The sequence below is a fragment of the Rutilus rutilus genome, assembly GCF_951802725.1.
Source record: "Rutilus rutilus genome assembly, chromosome: 3".
NCBI lineage: Eukaryota > Metazoa > Chordata > Actinopteri > Cypriniformes > Leuciscidae > Rutilus > Rutilus rutilus.
The window spans coordinates 15,447,425-15,467,172 of record NC_140211.1 but is presented as its reverse complement, the minus strand read 5'-3'; the positions used below and the strand labels follow the sequence as shown (position 1 = coordinate 15,467,172).

The 19,748-nt window shown below is 37.2% G+C and overlaps 1 protein-coding gene across 1 annotated transcript in view; it reads left to right on the top strand.

The window, feature by feature from the left end:
- Nucleotides 1-19,748, top strand: part of cemip (cell migration inducing hyaluronidase 1) — a 123,113-nt gene that overhangs the window by 97,015 nt on the left and 6,350 nt on the right. The window contains 14 exon segments of the mRNA XM_084405298.1: nucleotides 2,773-2,942; nucleotides 5,367-5,576; nucleotides 8,093-8,298; nucleotides 9,619-9,688; nucleotides 9,900-10,028; nucleotides 11,020-11,105; nucleotides 11,413-11,544; nucleotides 12,262-12,297; nucleotides 12,589-12,744; nucleotides 14,695-14,875; nucleotides 15,957-16,172; nucleotides 16,471-16,657; nucleotides 16,660-16,681; nucleotides 18,851-19,036. Coding sequence (XP_084261424.1) covers nucleotides 2,773-2,942; nucleotides 5,367-5,576; nucleotides 8,093-8,298; nucleotides 9,619-9,688; nucleotides 9,900-10,028; nucleotides 11,020-11,105; nucleotides 11,413-11,544; nucleotides 12,262-12,297; nucleotides 12,589-12,744; nucleotides 14,695-14,875; nucleotides 15,957-16,172; nucleotides 16,471-16,657; nucleotides 16,660-16,681; nucleotides 18,851-19,036 — 1,987 coding nt within the window.

The window sequence follows — 19,748 nt, the reverse complement described above, 5'->3', positions numbered from 1 at the left end:
ATCATTCTTTTGAAATTGTTCAGGATTCAGTTGAACTGATTATCCTCATTTTAATTTATCAACATTTAGCAATGCCCATGCAACCAGAAAATATCTGATTGTGATTTTTCTTATAAAAGTTGTAATTGCGAAAATGTGATTTTAAAAAAGCACCAAATGTGCTGTGCGTACAGAGCTACACAATTTGAATTGTGTGTGGTGGATGGAAAGAAACCCATCTGTCCGCTTTTCCTCACTGGCGGCCAGACAGAAGCAGGAAGTAGTTGCAATCTGTTGACCCTTGTTTGTTCTGAACTTTCACCCTTTTCTCATCTGTCTGCTCGGTGCCAGCTGGCCATCAGCTCATTTGATGGTGATTTTTTTTTTTAGCGAGCGGATAGACTGAGGTGCGTGATTGCAATAGATATGCATTCATCTTGTCAGCATGCAGCCAATAAAATGGCGCACAACAATTAGACAGCTGCAGACTGCTGTTTGTTCTGAATAAACTCTGTTAAAACAGTCTGGATGCAAAATCCATCTTTATTTCTGAAACCTTCATAACATTCCCCAAAAAGCCTTCTTTTTCTCTGCATTTCTCCTCTTCTCTAGCTCGCTTCCTAGTTTAATTGTCTGATAAACATGGCTATTTGGTCCTGTTTACACCTGGTATTAAGATGCGTTTTGGTCGATCGGATCACAAGTAGACGAGGCAGACACATAGCCGTTTACACCTGCTGTTTAAATCTGTCTCTTTTGTCCACTTTCAACCACTTCTGTCCTGATTTGATTTCTTCGTGGGGAGGGTCTATAGGCTGGTAAATGTATTGGCTTTTTCAGATATTTCGATCCAATGGACGAAATAAGCTTGCGCAATTTATATATGAACGTCCCTTGAGAAGGGATTGTACTATGTATCAACTAACTATCATTAAAATTAGTAGTGGAATATCAAAATAAAGTGTTACAGTTTTGGACAAAAGCATCTTCTAAATGCACAAATGTGTAATGTAAATAATCAGAAAACTGTTCTTAATTAAGTGAAAAGGGAGAATTTGATTAGAAATATAAATGAAATAAATTGAGCATATCTGAGCACACTTGGAGAAATTATTGAGATCTTTTACACAAGAATATCTTGGAAGCAGAAGACTTGGAGATCACTTAGGTACATAGACAAATATCTCTTTGTGCTTAAGCATTTGAGATATTAAAGAGATCTTTATTTGTGATTTCTCTTTCCTCCGGGTCTCTTCCTCCATGTCCTGCTCCTGTGCCAGACAGAATCTGTTAGACAAACATCTCAAGGTCCATTCGTATAGTGACTGTAGTCATTTAAAAAAAGAATAAATGAGCATTGAGAGGCATCTCATCCATTAGGATGAGCAATTTGTCAACATGGCCCAGTCTCTCGGGACCTGTCGGGAAAGATGATGTGGAAAGTGAGAGAGCTGGGCATCCCTGTTTGTGATTATCAGATGAGCTCTGAGTCTTGGAGCCTCTTCAGCCCAGTATCTGGGTCAGGCTGGAAGAATGTCTGAGGGTGGAATGACATCTCTCTCTCTGTCCCTCTACGCCTTCTCCAATTTAAGCCATGAAATTTCTCCAAAATATATGATAACTCAAGAATTGTCTTCCTTGCTCTTTCTCATTCTCAGCTTTTTTCATATATTTCTGCAAGTATTGTTTCTCTCTTAATCTCTTTTTCTCAGTATGTCTACCAAAGTATCTCAAGTTACTAAAGTATCTCAACTTACTAAAGAAACTTGCAGTGTCCAGAAACTCTGAGAACTTCTTATATTATGTTTGAGACTGACTTTTGTGAAGGAGGAGGAAGACACACAATCCATACAGTGATTGATTGACAGATCTGTCTAGGGTTGGGGAAAATTCTAGCCGTAGACACGTGTTTGTTTCATCTCTTACAAAAAATAGTCTTGTGGTACCACTGTACAGTGATGGTGTCAGGTGGTAAGGATCACCACATTCATGCACCATGGTATTTACATGGTCTTACCATAGTACATCCAAAAAATGATGGTAACCATGATAAATATCCAAATATGATTGTTTTTTTAGTACTATTTTTAGGGATGAAATATACTTTTGTATGGAAATTTGTCTTGGTACATATACACAAAATACTGTTGTTCTGCTCCAAATGCTATAACTTACACAGGGCTAGGCTTGGGCTAAAATTCAACCCTGGACAAATCCAGCCCAGAAGTGAATATTTTGCTGGGGTTACTTTCTTCTGTGAAACACAAAAGAAGATATATTGAAGAATAATGTAACCAAACCATTTTGGTTACCATTTACTTACACTGTATGAAAAAAAAAAAAAGTCCGAAACGGCATATTTGTACAGTGTTAATAATTGCTGGTGAGACTGATCCAGCTCAGCTTTTGTCCTTTGCTGGTGCATGTTTACTTTTATCGGGTAGCTCTGTTTTGTCACAATTTTGGAGTATTTGCCTTTTGCAGTTTCATACACGCTGAAATTTAAAAACAGTGCCTATATATTTGGTATACTCACAATGCCCAGTACATGCCGATGTATATATACAATTTAGGAATTATATATTCTGCTTCACACTATATAGACTAATAAATTAGAAAAAAACATAAAACATTAAAAGCATTAAAAACAACTCCATATGCATTGAAAGACATCATAAATCAATAAAAATAACATACAACATTATTCAAGATTACATAGCTGAAGCTAATTATAGTAAAAGGACATTTACACCAAGTGTGACAAAATTGTGTATGTTTGTGTGTGTCCTCCAGGTAAACCAGCGTACCTTCACATAGGAGAGGAGGTGGACGGTGTGGACATGCGGGCAGAGGTCGGACTGCTGACTCGCAACATTTTGATCAGAGGCGAGATGGAGCCAACCTGTTACGGCAACGAAGCCTGCAAGTTCTTCTCCTTTGATACGTTTGGTGGACATCTCAAGGTAATCTGACCCTCCTGTCAGTTCAAACAAGCATTTTTTTTTATTTAGTACCACCTACAGTTGTCTTTAAAGCCTCCATTCACTAGCTCATCTCACCATGGATGTTAACAGCCTCAGAGTGAAATATTGCAGCGATGGCACCCCTAGCTAGACATTAACACTCTGTCACACAAGCAGAATGGACATTTTTTTGGCTTTGTCTCCTGCAAAAGGCCTGTCAGTATCAGTGTGTGTGTGCATGTGTACGTGATGAGGTGACTCAAGCGGCTGACCTCTCTAGTAATTGGCCCAGATCCGACTGTTCCTTTCCCCTCCTCACCTTCGCTGTCATGGAGAAGGTTGGCCCGTTTCTCCACACAAGAAGAAATTTCCACATGCAACAACTAGGCCATCCTGTCTTTCAAGTTGTGGGGAAACTACCTTTGACACAAGCTACCTTGCAGTAATGATTTTAGAAGGGATCAATATTAAAACAAGTACAAATAATTCTGTTTTTTAAAGAATAGTAACCCTAAAAATAAAAATTCTGTTATCATACTGAACCTCATGCCATTCTAAACCTGTATCATAGTGTCTATCCCAGACGCGAACGGCACGGCACGACACAACGCAAAAACAGAAAATAGAACCCATTATAATCAGAGATGCTGTCTACACTGGACGCGACACAACAAATTTGTTATTTCTGACATACTTGAAGGTGACCCTAAAAACATCTAGCAGCATCCTAATAACCAGCCAGGCGACACTTGCGACTGACTAGCAACCAACCAGAAGATTAGCACAATGTTGGTGTATCTCTTTTCCATACAGTGAGAACTTACAGTAGAGTGGCCAAGGTCTCATAAGTGGCTTTCGCACTGGGTAGTTCTAGGAACTAGCCACCAGGGTGGTTCCCCGAAAATGAATGGTTCCCATAGGAACATTTTTCTGGTTGCTTTCGCACCGCCAGTAGGAACTCTGAAGTGACGTAAGCCGCGCTTGTTGTTATGACTATTATTTTGACGGCACTGAGAATGCCAGAGCCTGAGCTCACAGTGCTCGCATTCTCCGTGTTCATTAGTTTACGATCTGTCTAACAGTCCTAATACGTTATAATATTAGATATTGTTATACATAGAAAGTAGACAGTATATGAAAAGGCGTATGCCATGTGGTTGATATCCAGTGTCGCTAGCAAAGCAGAAATACATAATCATTCTTGGCTTGGTCCTAAAATCGTTCCTAGTTCCTGCAGTGCGAACACACCAAAATCGGGGAACTTCCGCCAATAGCTCTAGGAACTATGAAAAGGTTTGTTTGGTGCGAAAGCCCCTATAAGTGATCTTCTGTTATAAGTGAGTGTTAGAATGAGTTCAGCAAATGAACTTAAGCTGTATCTGTGTTTGTAAAGGGTCAGCCAGGGTCAACATGTCAGTCTAAAGTGCTCTTCACTCACACACCCATGCGAAAACATGTTTAGCCTGCTTGTCTAGAGCAACGAACCCACTAACACACTTAACATCTGATCGGACAATTTGGGGTTGTGTTTATGGCCTTCAACCACAAGGGAGGTCATAAAAACCGCCTTCCAAAGTCATGCTGTCACATTCTCATGATATTTGCCAGGCGACTAATCTAATTTATGAAACATTTAGAGAAATATCAGGCCGGGGTGAAACTGTACATTTGGCTGTCCAAAGGATGAAAGACATTAATTGGAGCCAAAGTTTGCCACCTTCCCCTGAGAAACGTCAAATCATCTTAGTTTTACTCGCATTCTTCTGCATCGCAAAGATATGACGTGCAACATATTTCACATTCTTTGACTTGAAACGATATGATGTAGGTCACAAAAAAAAAGGCAGCCATTAAATCTGAAAGCGAACATTCTGCCAGAAGTGCGAGAACGAGAGAAGAGAGGAAATCAATCTAGATGACACCTTTAACTTCCCGCCCGTCCATTTATTCACACATATACTGTTATGCACGTCTCCAGTCTTATTCTGAAAGTGTGTTGATTTTTACATTTCTCACTTTTGACGTTCTTTCATCTAGATTCTCGAGTTTCTGATTCCAAATTTCCATATTAAGAAGCACAACTTGCATAGACCCTGTGACCGCTTGTAATCAGATCACCCAAGATGTATATTAATATCATTGTCCATTAAAGTCAAAAATAGCAGAAAGTAGAGCTGCACCATTCTGCATAAATTGAGAATGACGTTGTTTTTTGGGGGGTTTTTTAGATAGAGATCACGATTCTCCCAAGATTCTGAACAGACAACTAAACTATTTAACATGTTTAATTACTGTGAACATCAGTGTATATATACTATAAATACTATAAACCTTAATCCCAGTGCTTCTGTGATAATAAGAATTTTTGTATCTGAAATAGCACAAAGGAGTGTAATTTTCCTGTCTCTGTGTTTTTTTCTTCAGGTGGAGCGAGGTTTCCGTGCGGTGCATGTGGCAGGGGTGGAGTTGAAGCATATGGGGCAGCAGTCTATGGGTCACTATCCTGTCCACTTCCATATGAATGGGGACGTGGATGACAAGGGTGGCTACAACCCACCTACTTATGTGAAAGACCTGTCCATTCATCACTCCTTCTCCCGATGCGTCACCATTCACGGCTCCAACGGGTTGCTGGTGAGTTTCAGGCCAGAAGTTGTGTGTGCTTGAAGACATCCATAATGAGTCTCTGCTATAAAATTCATAGAATAAATTTTGATAGAATGGAGTCTTTTGTTTCTCTTGAACAATAGCCGGTGGAATTTGTTCCCTCAATTTTCAAACAACATTGCGATAGAACTATGGGTACCTAATATTTACTCAAAATTCACTGAAATAGTAATAATGGTAAAAATATCTAAAAAAACAAGAAAAAACTATTCCTGAATTAAGTTTTTCTTACCCCTTTAAGGCACTGGGGTAAGAAAAATAAATCACACTGATGGCAATTAGGACAGTTTAAGACAGGTTAAAAGAAGAAAGCCTGAAAAAGAAACTCTACAATATGCTTAATCCCTGACTGATGCACATTATTTACTCAAAATTGTAAATATTGAAAACGAAAAAATATTATTTTTCTGTTGACAAGGTTGATATATGAATTTGGAATTGAGATGAAGAACTAATACTTATGTTTGTTCAGGGATTCACAAACTTTTTTGTCAAATACCCCTGAGATTTTACGTTACTATTTCATATTTGCATGTTCATGGTTCTCTGATATAGTTAATGGTCATGTGACGTGCAAGTAAACAAATAAAAAAAAATTTTTTTTATAATATATATATATTTTTTTATTATTGGTGATTTTCTTTTCATCACCTCAAGGGGTTGCAAATTTTCACTACATTTTTATTTTCTATAAATACCTAAAAATCCTTGAGACAATATTTACTTGAGAAGCAAAATGTAACATTAAATTTTTTTATGAATATCTAAACATACTTAAAACAGGGCACTTTTTTAAAAAGGACACAAAACACAAAACAAGACAATAAGACATTTGTTTTAGACATAAACTTAACAAATGCAAAATATAGTGAGGATTTATAAATGAAGTAGTCTCTACTAATATTGCTCAATGTTAGGGTTAACCTAGGATGCTAATAGAGAGGCACCTCAGCTGACACTTACCTAATTAACAAACTAGGCTTTCTGTTTCACACTTGATATCTAGTTGGTTTGCAGATATTGATGCCCTCTGGCATATTTTCTAGTTTTGTTTATATCATGGGGAGAAACATAGAGCTGAAAAGGGTGCTTGGCTTCATTTGTCTCTTAACAAGTTAAATAAAAAATATGGATTGTCAGAGCTCAACAAAACAGGAATATGAATCTGCAATTTAATGTGTAGCAGTCTGCCCTTGGCTTTTCTAAAAAGCATAGAGCTTCTGTTCAAACACTTGTCAAAGAAACGGGACTGCCGCTATAAGCTGCTTTATTTTCTTCACAGGAGACGAGGTGAAAGGTAACGGTACAATGAAGCCACATTATTTGTTCGTGAAAGCGAGCTGCGATTTTATTTTGGAGCCAGCAGGGGTCGGGTGGGTTGGCATCGCAACTTTAGAGCTCTGACGGGAATAACTCTTTGACAAGGGTTGCTTCTAATGCGTTTAACAAGGCTAAATGTTATTTTGCACAGCGGTAGTTGTACCACACACTGAGGTAGTTTACAATTCACCTATTTCTTTGAAAGGATTAATGGAATTGCTTTCAGTCCCAAAAATCATGTTTGTTTGCCAACTCACACTGGGTGGATGATGTTTCCATCAGGGTTGTATGTGGTGGCAAAAGGTGCAGCATTTCAGCTTAACCTGATGCTGTTTCAAATGTGCATTCACAGCAGGACTTTGAAAATAGAAGATAGCTGACATCTTGTAGGGAAACATCTTTTAGTGGTTTTCATGTTCAGTTGTTGATTACCAAGAGAATTACATAAAGGAGTGGAAAATATGATAATTGTATCATCATTTACTCACCCTCGTCATGTGGTTTCAAACTAATATTTTTCTTTGAAATGAAATATTCGTCATTGTTGGATGGTCGTCCAAAAATAAGTTGTCCACACAAGGAAAGTGGATTTATATTGCCAAGCTTAAAGTTGTCAAAATGTGTATACAATAATATCAGATACGGTATACTGTATTGCATGAACATTAAATTATAGAGGAAAAGACTACCATAGATCCTGTAATATTACCACTTTAGTCATGTCACATATCAAATATTGGATGGATGGATGGATGGATGGATGGATAGATGGATGGATGGATGGATAGATAGATAGATAGATAGATAGATAGATAGATAGATAGATAGATAGATAGATAGATAGATAGATAGATAGATAGATAGATAGATAGATAGATAGATAGATAGATAGATAGATAGATAGATGTAGTAGGTATGGACATTTATACTGCCAAGGTTAAAAATGCAACAAAAAAAAGAAGACTCTCTACTTCTGTTTTTGATTCTGGTTCATATTAAGAGTAAGTGATAATTCATATGGGTATTCTTTTACTTGTTTTCACACTTCTTTATGTGAACTTCTCCTTATTCATGTAGTAGCTATGATTTTGGTTTCCTACCCAATGTTAACCATTGCTAAAAGCCTCATCTCCTGTCTTCTGATGTTCTTAATTTCCCGGTAGGTGAAAGATGTTGTCGGCTATGATGCTTTAGGACATTGTTTCTTCACTGAGGACGGACCGGAGGAAAGGAATACGTTCGATCATTGTCTGGGTCTTCTGGTGAAGGCCAGCACACTGCTACCCTCCGACAGAGACAGCAAGATGTGCCGTGACATAACCAACGGAGCTTATCCTGGATACGTGGCCAAACCACGGCAGGACTGCAGGTATAAATCACACTGACCTGAGAGATAATGGAGAGGATGGTGTAGATCAAGTATCTCAAGAAACTAAGAGCATCAAACAAATCGCACCCTAAATCAAAAGAAATGATCAAGAATATGTATGTGTATACACTATATATAAATAGATGCAGCATGAAATGTTAATTGTTTATCATATTACTGTTCAATTTGCATTTCCAATATTTGTCAAAGTAATCGCAATACTGTATGGCTGTCTAAGCAAATCGTGCAGCTCTAATTTTTGATATTGATAAGATATTGTAGCCATGATCATTATTCTAGCTACATTCTGTTGACTCATTCCTCTAACAAACCCTTTTTTTAGTTGTTTTCTCACACTCGCTGGTGGTATTCTTTAATCAAGGCTTCCTCTTAAGAAAGCAACAACACAACATGCGGTCGCACTGATGATAGTTTCCGCCCGCACTCATTATTGTTTAATGATTTTTATCCTTAGATGCACTCGCATTCTTCGAACCTCTGATAATCTTTGCTAATTAAAATAACAACATTACCACATTAAGAAACCCTGCTAAACTCTGGCAGCGAAACTTTCTGGGTTGTGAAAACGGGGGTTGGGTGTTGACAGTAAATATGTTTAATCTGAACCGAAGAGCTGTGAAAGCTGGGAATTGCTTTGAAGTGTGGTTAAGATATTAGGGTGTGGTGAATACTTATGAAATTGAATCCTTCATTTTTGACGATCTGTAGTTGCACATCTTAAAGATTGTATCAATGCGACACAATTTTTTTATTTATTTTTTATCTTCATACAAACACCTTGTCTGTGTAGAATTTAGAATTTAGACCAGTTCCATGTAGCATGTGAAACTAACAGGCTTCCAAAGCATTGGGGCATTAAATTGCGTTAAATTGCTAATTACTCTCATATATATTGCATGAACATTGCACCTTTTAGATTGAAATTCAGTCAATAGGGAGGTTAAAGCTTCACAGCTCTTAAATTATAGAAGAGACTGCCATAGATGCTGGGATATTATCACTTTAGTCAGACGTGATTAAGACACGTATTGAAATATTGCAGAAAGACATCCCTCACAGATAGACAGATGACAGACAGATGGACAGACAGAAGATAGATAGATGGATGGATGGATGGACGGACGGATGGACAGATTCTCTCTTTTTTCACATTAGTTACTGTAGAGCCAGTAATAATCTGTTTGAGATGAGGTTAAGAATGGACATGTGGTAAATGTCAGCCGTGTTTGTTTATATTTGTGACTGCAGAAGTAGGCAGCAATAAGATCTAATCAGTGTCTTTCTCGCTCTCTTTCTCAGCGCCACCTCCACCTTCTGGATGGCTAACCCCAATAACAATCTCATCAACTGTGCTGCGGCCGGATCCGAGGTTAGTCTCGTTACCACGGCGATGCCTCTGATTAATGGGGCCTTTCCACCTACCATGCTAATTTGTGATGGATCATACAGCAGCATGTGTTGGTTAGCTGTGGATGTTTTTTATATACCGCTGTGTGCTCATTCTCTATGTGTTTTGTGTCATTAGGGCAACCATTAGCACTGTCTTATGTGTGTGTGTGTGTGTGTGTGTGGCCTTGCAGGAAACAGGATTCTGGTTCATTTTCCACCACGTCCCCACCGGTCCATCAGAGGGCATGTATTCCCCCGGCAAGTCCGAACATACACCCATGGGGCTGTTCATTAATAACAGAGCTCACTCCAATTACAGGGTGAGTGTGTGTGTGTGCATGTGTTGTAGGTGCATGAGTGAAAGTGGGCCACGGCACCAGAGATATAGGTGCCGCTAGCGCCGCTGTATACACCACTAAAAGGCCGATGCCTGAGATTGATGATCTTGTTGTTCCAAAAAAGGAAGCGGACGAACGCTTTCTCTCACGCTCCTGCGGTAATCTATGGCATCATTCTCAGTGCGGCCACCGTAATTGAAATATAATTCATTTTGAGCCGCTAGCTACTTAGCCGTTTAATAAAACATGATTTAAGGGTTCGGGAATCTTGGTGTCTTGAGCTGAAACACAGTACCATCCTCAGTCTGAGTGAATGTATGGCGGTGCACAGGGAAACTTATCTTTATGACGGCAAGGTTTTACAGTGAGAAAAAAAAAAATGTGTTTGCTTATAAGCTGGTTTTTAAAAAAAAAATTGTTTAGAAATATTGACTTACATTTAAAAAAAAAAAAAGTCTCTTCTGCTCACCAAGGCTGCATTTATTTGATTAGAAATACGGTAAAAACGGTAATATTGTGAACTATTATTACAATTTAAAATCAGGTTTCAATTGGAATATATTTTCAAATGTAATCTACTCCTGTGATGCAAAGCTCAATTATCAGCATCATTACTCCAGTCTTCAGTGTCACATCATGATCCTTCAGAAATCATTCTAATATGCTGATTATTATCAATGTTGATAGTGTGCAAGGGAAAGTGTGTGTATTGGATTGTGTATTTTCTTCACGTATTTGCCTTCATTAGTGTGATAAATTAATTTGTAAAAGTACAAATATTGCATATAGTCTCTTAATTAACATGTGCTCATAAAATCTGCATGGTAATCCTATTAGAGTGAGCAAAAGGTTGTATAATTTGAGTTGGGGTATATGTTACTCTGCAGGATGTCAACAAATCTGTTAGGTTTATATAAAGCACTGATGAAGGAGGTCTTGTTTTTCATGTTTTGCTGTTTATGTGTCTTGGTAGGCGGGGATGATCCTCGACAATGGAGTGAAGACGACCGAGGCTAATGCGAAGGACAAGAGACCCTACCTCTCCCTCGTAGGAGCTAGGTTAGCATTTACAATTTCCCACTCCTGCTGAAGCTTTGGGTTTGGGTGCTTCTGCGTTGGTGTTTTAAAGGAATAATTTTTTTTTTGTCATATACTCACCCACCTCATGGCTACTTTTTTCAAACAATAAAAATGAAAAATTAAACTAAGGCTGTCAAGGTCTGAAAACCCACAAAAGATTTATAGAAATGGTACATATGACTGGTGCGCTATAACTTTAGCAACCATAAACACCATGCTGTCCAGCACATCAGCTAACAACACAAGACATCAGATCCAGCATGGACCAGTGTCCCTTCTTTGGCAGGTACGGCCCACACCAGGATGCAGACCCCTTTAAACCAAGAGTTCCTGCTCTAGTCCACCATTTTGTGGCCTACAAGAACCAGGACCATGGTGCATGGCTGAGAGGAGGAGACGTTTGGCTGGATGATTGCCAGTAAGCATTTTGATTCTTGAATTGGCATGCCCTCAAGTTAGAAAATCCTAAATTTCCCACTGGTAGTTATGCCACTGTGGCCATCTTCTGTCTATTATTTTATTTTATTTTATTTTATTTTATTTTATTTTATTTTATTTTATTTTATTTTATTTTATTTTATTTTATTTTATTTTATTTTATTTATTTTATTTATTTTATTTATTTTATTTATTTTATTTATTTTATTTATTTATATTTATATTTATTTGTATATTTTTATTTATTTTTATTTTTATTTTTATTTTTAATTTTAATTTTAATTTTTTTTTTATGCCATTTGCCTATCTTTTTAGCAGCCTATTTTATTTTATTTTATTTTATTTTATTTTATTTTATTTTATTTTATTTTATTTTATTTTATTTTATTTTATTTTATTTTATTTTATTTTATCTAGATGGGACAAGGACTTCATTAAAAAATGTATTATTTAAATGCACTACATTTTGAAAATAAAATATATATATACGCTTGTGTCAACATAGCTGCAGTAAAATAGCTTTAGATGAGGCAAATAAACTCTACTTCTGTTTAGCGTCTCTGACACAGACTTATGACTTCAATCATGTGAGCGAGTCAGTTGTGATTGTGTGCGCTCTAGAATCTGATGAGTGTTATTGCAGTGTGCATGGCATGTGGTCAGCACTGACATATCCCTTCATCTTAATTGCACACAGGTTCGCTGATAATGGAATCGGCCTGACTCTCGCCAGGTAAACCCACTAATCACCATTTTTCCTTTATTCTATTATTTTCTTTGCACACATTTCAGCAGTCTAAAAATGAAATGTTCATATTTGCTGAATTTATTATAGCGCAGGGCATAGTGCCTGTAATTGGAAAATGCCTTATATGGGCGGCTTCTTAAGATGCAGTAAAGGAGGTTTTTGTGGGAATGTAAAAGTAATTTATTGGTGAGAACGCAGCAAAGATGTGATGTTTATTCTCAAAAGGTGAGGAATCGCACTGCATTTTTCTGACTTTGTGCTTCTTTGCTTGCATAGTGGCGGAACATTCCCGGATGACGACGGCTCCCGTCAAGAGGTGAAGAACTCTTTGTTTGTGGGAGAGAGTGGGAACAGAGGGATGCACGACCTGAATGATCAATCCTGGGGACCGGGCGGCCCTGATCATCTCGGCAGGTCTCTACCGAGAGGAACGTGAGTGCTGTGAACATCGTTTTTTTTCCTTTATCTTGCTATTGCACAACAAAACACTGTTTTAAAGTGTTGTGAATGGTGCGGAAGTGTGCACCAAGGTTTCCAGAGAAGCATTTGTTCAATTTTGTGGCCTTTCAAAGAGAACAATGTCTGTGACCTTGGTTTTGACTTTGACCTATTAATGCCCACATTTTTCCCAGAAATGTCTGTAAAGTGCTGTAAGCCATTTTTGTGGAAAATGTGCCCATTAGTTGTCAGATATTAGGTGTTTTGAGATATCGCAGCTATTTGTAGGCTTGGTAAACTGCAATAATTGTTTTTAAAACATCTATAGTCACATAAAAAAAAAAAAGATTCTATCTTTGCAATTAATTTACTTCTGTTATATGACATTTATATGCAATATATTTAAAGTAAAAATAAATGTAGGCTTGATTTTATTAATCAGGAATTGATTGGACGCTCCATAGGGGAACGGCATGGGTTGAAATATAAGACAACATCATAACGTCAATCGAAAAGGAATAGTTTGCACTGTTTTTCTTTGAAAGATGGTGATGAATATGTATTAAGAAAGTTTGATTTTATGTGTAGTTTCTGCCCCACTTGCAGTAAACCAAATAGAAATAGTAAACAAATATAGCTGCAAGCCACAATTAGTGGAATCCAGCCGGTATAGGAAACTGTAAAGATGAAATATGCTTAGTGAGTTCTGTGTTTACAATTGGGGGAAAATCAATCCAAAGTTCCAGGTTTTACTTTGTTTTCTCTGACATCTCAGAGCAATTTATCACTAGACTCTTTATACCTGACAGGGCTTGAGAATTTCATGTGCTTGACTTTCATATGTAATACTGCAGCTCAACACGTCACTTTATATTCCTTGTCCGCTGCTCCCTTAGAGAATGCTGGATTTGCATAGATGTGTTCAAAAAGTGAATGATAAAACACATTTATCACTGACAAATCCCATCTTTCTTGCATCCACGAGAGCCAAACTCTCTCTCCATCTCTATCTCTCCCTTTGAAAACTGTCCAAGTGTCAGGTGCGTTCTTCAAACTTCTAAAAGAGCATTCTTCTTTTAGAAAGAACTTTAATTGGACACTTCAACCATCATTGCCATTTGAATTCGTTTTTTTGTTTTTTAAAGAAGAGCCGTTTGTAAAAAGGATCCACATTTTAAAGGTAAAGTGTGCAATTTCTGCACCACTAGTGGCATCAAACTGAATTACAAAAACAATGACTGTTTTCAAACAAGATTGAATTTCTGAACCAGTAAAGTCACAAAATTGCAATTGCAATTGCAAAAAAAAAGGCATCTATTCAATTTTGCAAACTTACTCAGGCTGTCCAAAGATGGCATATTGAAAATCGCTACGGAATAAAAATAATAATAAAAACTTTAGATTTTAGACCCACGAGAAGGGTACCGCACATTTTTAAGTCTGTAGGTCAGCTGGGCGGGCGTTTAGAATGTTCAAAATGTAACTGCTAGTTGCCAGGCAACCATACATCCCAAAATTACATAAAATGCAATTAACCTCAGACCCTTCATGCATGCAGTATTTGGTGAGTTTCTACCACTCGGACAGAAAGTTGTAGCTGTTCAAAATGAGGAAGAAAGAAGTAAGAGGAAAAGCAGTCCGCTTTATTCCTTATGACTGTTTCCAAGTAATGCATTAGTTTTTTCCGTCTTGTTAATAATAATAATAGTAATAAATAACATTCTCAATCAAGTTATCTCAAGGTTTTTCTCAAGACAAGGCAAAAATAAGATTGTATTGTTATTCTATTTAGTGCAACTAGTTTCTCAGAAAATATAATTTTACGGTTGATTTTGTAAATGTTTTTCTCTGTCCATTGCATTACATTGACCAAATGTCCCATCATGGGTGCTATTTGATGAGTGCAAACCAGTTCAGCGATGTCATTGCCCCTCTGCCCTGCAGGGACTTCCCTATTCGTGGAATGCAAATCTACGACGGGCCGATCAACGTCCAGAACTGCACTTTCCGCAAATTCATAGCTCTTGACGGACGCCACACAAGCGCTTTTGGTTTCCGCCTGAACAACTCCTGGCAGAGCTGCCCGAACAACAACGTCACTGACATCACCTTCGACGATGTGCCGGTAAGCGATGTCGGGTATCATCCAGATCTCTGGACCTTTGTGACAAAATATATGTCAGCGCTCTTTGTGCTGCTTAATAAAAGTGGACGAGGACACCGTCTCTGAGCTATTTCTGGAACTCTGATTGATTTTGTGGAGGATGTCAAAGAGGATTATAACATTTCTGAGTGTCTTCTAGCTGACAGAGGTTGTCCTTCCTCTGGTTATAATCACCTCTCCCCCCCCCCCCCCCCCATGTCACTTCCAATATTTAGATATGAGGCTTCATTGTCTTCATTTATGCTGCAAGGTCTAAAGCACAGATCTGATTAGGATTGTGTGGCGGTACATACTGTACGACTGTAGAAATGTCGATCATTGTTTATGATGATATATTTGCGTATATATTTGTGAAAACGACTTAGAAACATGGAAGAAAAGAAAAAAAGCCAAACAAGGCAAGGCATAAAAGAACTAACCAAAATGTAACAGTAAGTTGCAGGTTGCAACAGTAATAAAGAATTTAACAGTTGTGCAGCCACTGATGTGAGTATAAATATTTAGTAACGGCATTGAACATGGCACATCCGATCAGTATTTAGAGTCATAAATATTAATAGATAATATTATTTAACTTTTTGTTGATGTTTTGTGGTGTTTAATTAACCAGAATATGCAGAAATAAGCATTACCATGTGGTTGTTTAATATACAAGGTTTAGGTTATCTACTATACAATACCAAAATATGGGGGTCAGTAAGATTTTTTTTTTAAATAAATTGATACTTTTATTTAGCAAGGATGCATTAAATTGATTGTAAGGACATTTATAATGTTACAAAAGATTTCTGTTTCAAATAAATGCTGTTATTTTTAACTTTCTATTCATCAAAGAATCCTAAAAAAAAAGTATGTAATATACATACATATACAAAGTAAGAAATATACATATTGATAATTGTAAGAAATGATTCTTGTGCAGCAAATCCGCATATTAGAATGATTTCTGAAGGATCATGGCTTAATAAAAAATAATAATTTTGGAAATAAAGACAGTTATAAATAGTATCCTAATTTCCCTTGTCTCCGATTGTGGCTCTAGATCACCTCACGTGTATTCTTTGGTGAACCGGGTCCCTGGTTTAACAAGATGGAGATGGATGGCGACAAGACAACCATTTTCCATGACATCGATGGTTCGGTTAGCGAATACCCAGGCGCTTTCCTAGTCAAAGAGGACAACTGGCTCCTGAGACACCCCGACTGCATTGACATCCCCGACTGGAGAGCTGCCATCTGCAGCGGGCACTATGCCCAGGTGAGTCCAACCCAGAGCCATCCACACCCTCCCGTTACTCCCAAAACAGTCCCATGTTTAGTGTCAACAGCCTTCATTCGGGCAGTCGGTACACAAGCATCTACACGCAAACAGCAATGTTTCCCGAGCAGCACCTTGTTTGTTTGGTACATTCCAATAAACGACAAAAACCAGACACCTTGTTATTTAGCCTTCTTTGAAATTCGCTTTCAGAGAGAAAGGCAATCAGTCTGTCAAATCTGTCAAACACTCAAGCGCTTTTTCAAGTACCGTGCAAAATATTCTGCCCCCCCTCCAGATTTACGTCCAGACCCGAAACCCAGCCAACCTTAACATGAAGATGGTGAAGGATGAGTATCCGGACAAACCTCTGGAGCTGGTTGGTGCTCTGGGAAAGAGGAACCATTACCAGCAGTTTCAGCCCGTGGTCACACTGGGAAAAGGATACACCATGCACTGGGACCAAGCGGCTCCTGCTGAGGTCACCGTTGGCTCATTAACTTCAAGAGGTCAGTGACTGATCAACTCCATCAACTATGCAATAGTCTTGATAGTTTTCACTCAGGTTCAAGCCTTTTTGTTGACAAAATTCACAGTAAATGTATAATCTTTCACAATTAAAATGTACGGTCCCCCAGCAGTTTTCCATCTAAATATAAGCGATTTGAAAGCGAAGAAATTAAGACGGCCATAAACATCAGTTTTATTGTTTTACTGTTCTGTAAAAAAAAAAAAATATATATATATATATATATATAATATATATAACGGTCCTCATGAGGAAAACAGCTTATAAATCATACTAAGTGATGTTTTTGGAAAATGAAAAAATGGAGAAAGTTTTCTGTGATGGGTAGTGTTAGGGGGTAACAGTTTAGGACCCAAGGACCAAATGTTTGAAAGATACAGACATTAAAGAATACATGAAAAGAACATTTCAGTAATCACACTGGTAACTTCTATAACAAAGTAAATAAAATCTCCAGAGAAGTCATTCAACTTATTTCAACAAAATATTTATTTTTACCTTGATTATAATCACTTATTACATATATATTGAAGCAGCAGTGCATTCCAGAATCCACCCCCTTCAGTAGTGTTAGTGTAAGGGGATAGAATATACAGTTTGTACAGTATAAAAATCATTATGTCTATGGAAAGTCCCCAAAAAACAGAGTATGTGTGCTTCTTATAGCAACCCTATATGCAGAGACAACTATAAGAAATCTAGTTCACAACATTCCGACCAGACCAACAGCAACATTTGCTCAACCAATGGAGTGGGTTTGGGGGCTGGACATTCTCTTTGCCCAACCAATTGCAGATGGGTGGAGTGCTTAGGATGCCAGCCAATTTTTTTGTCATCTGGTTCTTTAGTCCTTCATGTGTAAATGCAGCCTAATAGACTAGTATCTGTGTCAAAAATTATAATTAAACCACAATATTAACAAGAAACCGAGGAAATCACTCACTGCTCTTCGGATAACTTTAATAGCTGTAAAAAAGCCCTCTAGAATCAAACAGGAACACAAATTTAGGCCAATAGAAAAAAAGAAACTGGACAGCTGATTTTAATTATTTACTGTCAGTCAAACTCCAACAGCATCACTATTAATGTATCATATTATAAGTCTTTGACAGTAATCAAAATAATTGATGGTGGATGTGATTCCTTCAGTATTAGTCTCATTTTTAATGTTTACTTGAATATTTCAAGCACTGTTTACTTAATTTGTCTCTTTGTATCATCATTTATATCTTGATTGTAATTAGTTTCTTTGTTCTGCTTTTCGTCTATTTGTCTTGAAATTACTTGTGAGAGCATCAAGCAATTTTTACTTGAGGAACAATTAAGAGCTGCATGCATTCTTTTTTGATGATATTTACATTAATAATTCAACTTTTTAAATAAGTGATGCACTCACATCCAGTACCTCATGAACAGATCAGAATAAAGTACGAAGTTTTAAAAAAATTCATTAAAGAGAGAGATCTGAACACATTTATGTTATTCACATTTATAGATTAAAATAGCAACATTCGTAACAGTGATTATAAATTATATGTGACCCTGGATCACAAAACCAGTCACAAGTCCCACGGGTATATTTGTGGCAATAGCCAACAATACAATGTATGGGTTAAAATTATCGATTTTTATTCTGTAATGCAAAAAATCATTAGGATATTAAGTAAAGATAATGTTCCATGAAGATATTTAGTCAATTTCCTACCGTAAATATAAACCATTTATTTTTGTGAGTGAATGCAGCACAATCGCGAACAGAAATGTACAACTATAAAGGAGATTTTCTCAATGTTTTGATTTGTTTTGCACCCTCAGATTCCAGATTTTCAAATAGCTGTATCTCTGCCAAATATTATCCTATACATATCCACCATACATCACTGGGAAGCTTATTTATTCAGATTTCAGATGATGTATAAATCTCAAGTTCAAAAAAATGACCCATGTGACTGGTTTTGTGGTCCAGGGTCACATATTCACTAAATGAAATGCACATCATCTTGCTCTCCAATGAAACCAGACCCTTGGAACCAGGACTATGGTGCCCCCTAGTGATTGATGAAAATACTAAAATACACTACCACATATCTGTCAAACTACAGTTACCGTGCTTGATTCATTTTCACCAGTATTGTTGCTTCTTTTACAGAAATGACTGGATAAATATGGGCATCTGCTATCCAAAAGGCACAGTTTTCACCATAATCTCCGACATCCACAACCGCCTCACCAAAGAGACGAGGAAGACTGGGGTGTTCATGAGGACCACTGTGAGAGAAAAGATGGGCGACTCTCACCAGACAAGAGGATATTACTTCTGGGAGGAGGACACTGGGTAAGAGCAGATGTGCTCTCAGTCTCCACATACTGGGTTTATATAGTCCCTGTATGACACTATCTGCTCCTGTATGCAACTTCAGGTCTGGTGCTAGGGAATGCAAATAGATGTCATAATAGAAATAGCCTTTTTGGCTATTTTAATGAACAGAATAGTTGAGAGAAGACAAGAAATGATGCAGAGAAGTAAGGGAGCAGGATCAGCAAAATGACACGACTCAGATTCAGTGCTGCTAGGTTACTAAATGCTATACTAATTTATTAAATCAGTATACAAATAACTAAAAATAATCAATTTAATTTAATATTAATATATAGTTTTGAACTCCCAGCAGCTCCAAGCTTATCAGTTTAATAGATCATTATTTATATTAATATTTACATTATTATTAATTTAAATAATATTATAACTTTAATTTATTTATTTCATTTTATATATATATATGCACTAGTCAATAGTGTGAGAAACACCAGCGATTTCAAACTGCGTTTTTGAGACTGTCTTTGGTTCACTGCAGTTTTAAGGAGAATATACTCAGCAATGGTGCTGACTTATGAATTTGCACATGGTTTGTCTTAAAGCATATTAAAAACACCACATAGACATATAAACAACATTAAAAGCTTGGTTTTCACCACGGTGAAATAAGAGTTAAGATTTTTGAATGTTAGAAGACTTAGAACTGATCACTTCCAAACAACTCTTAATG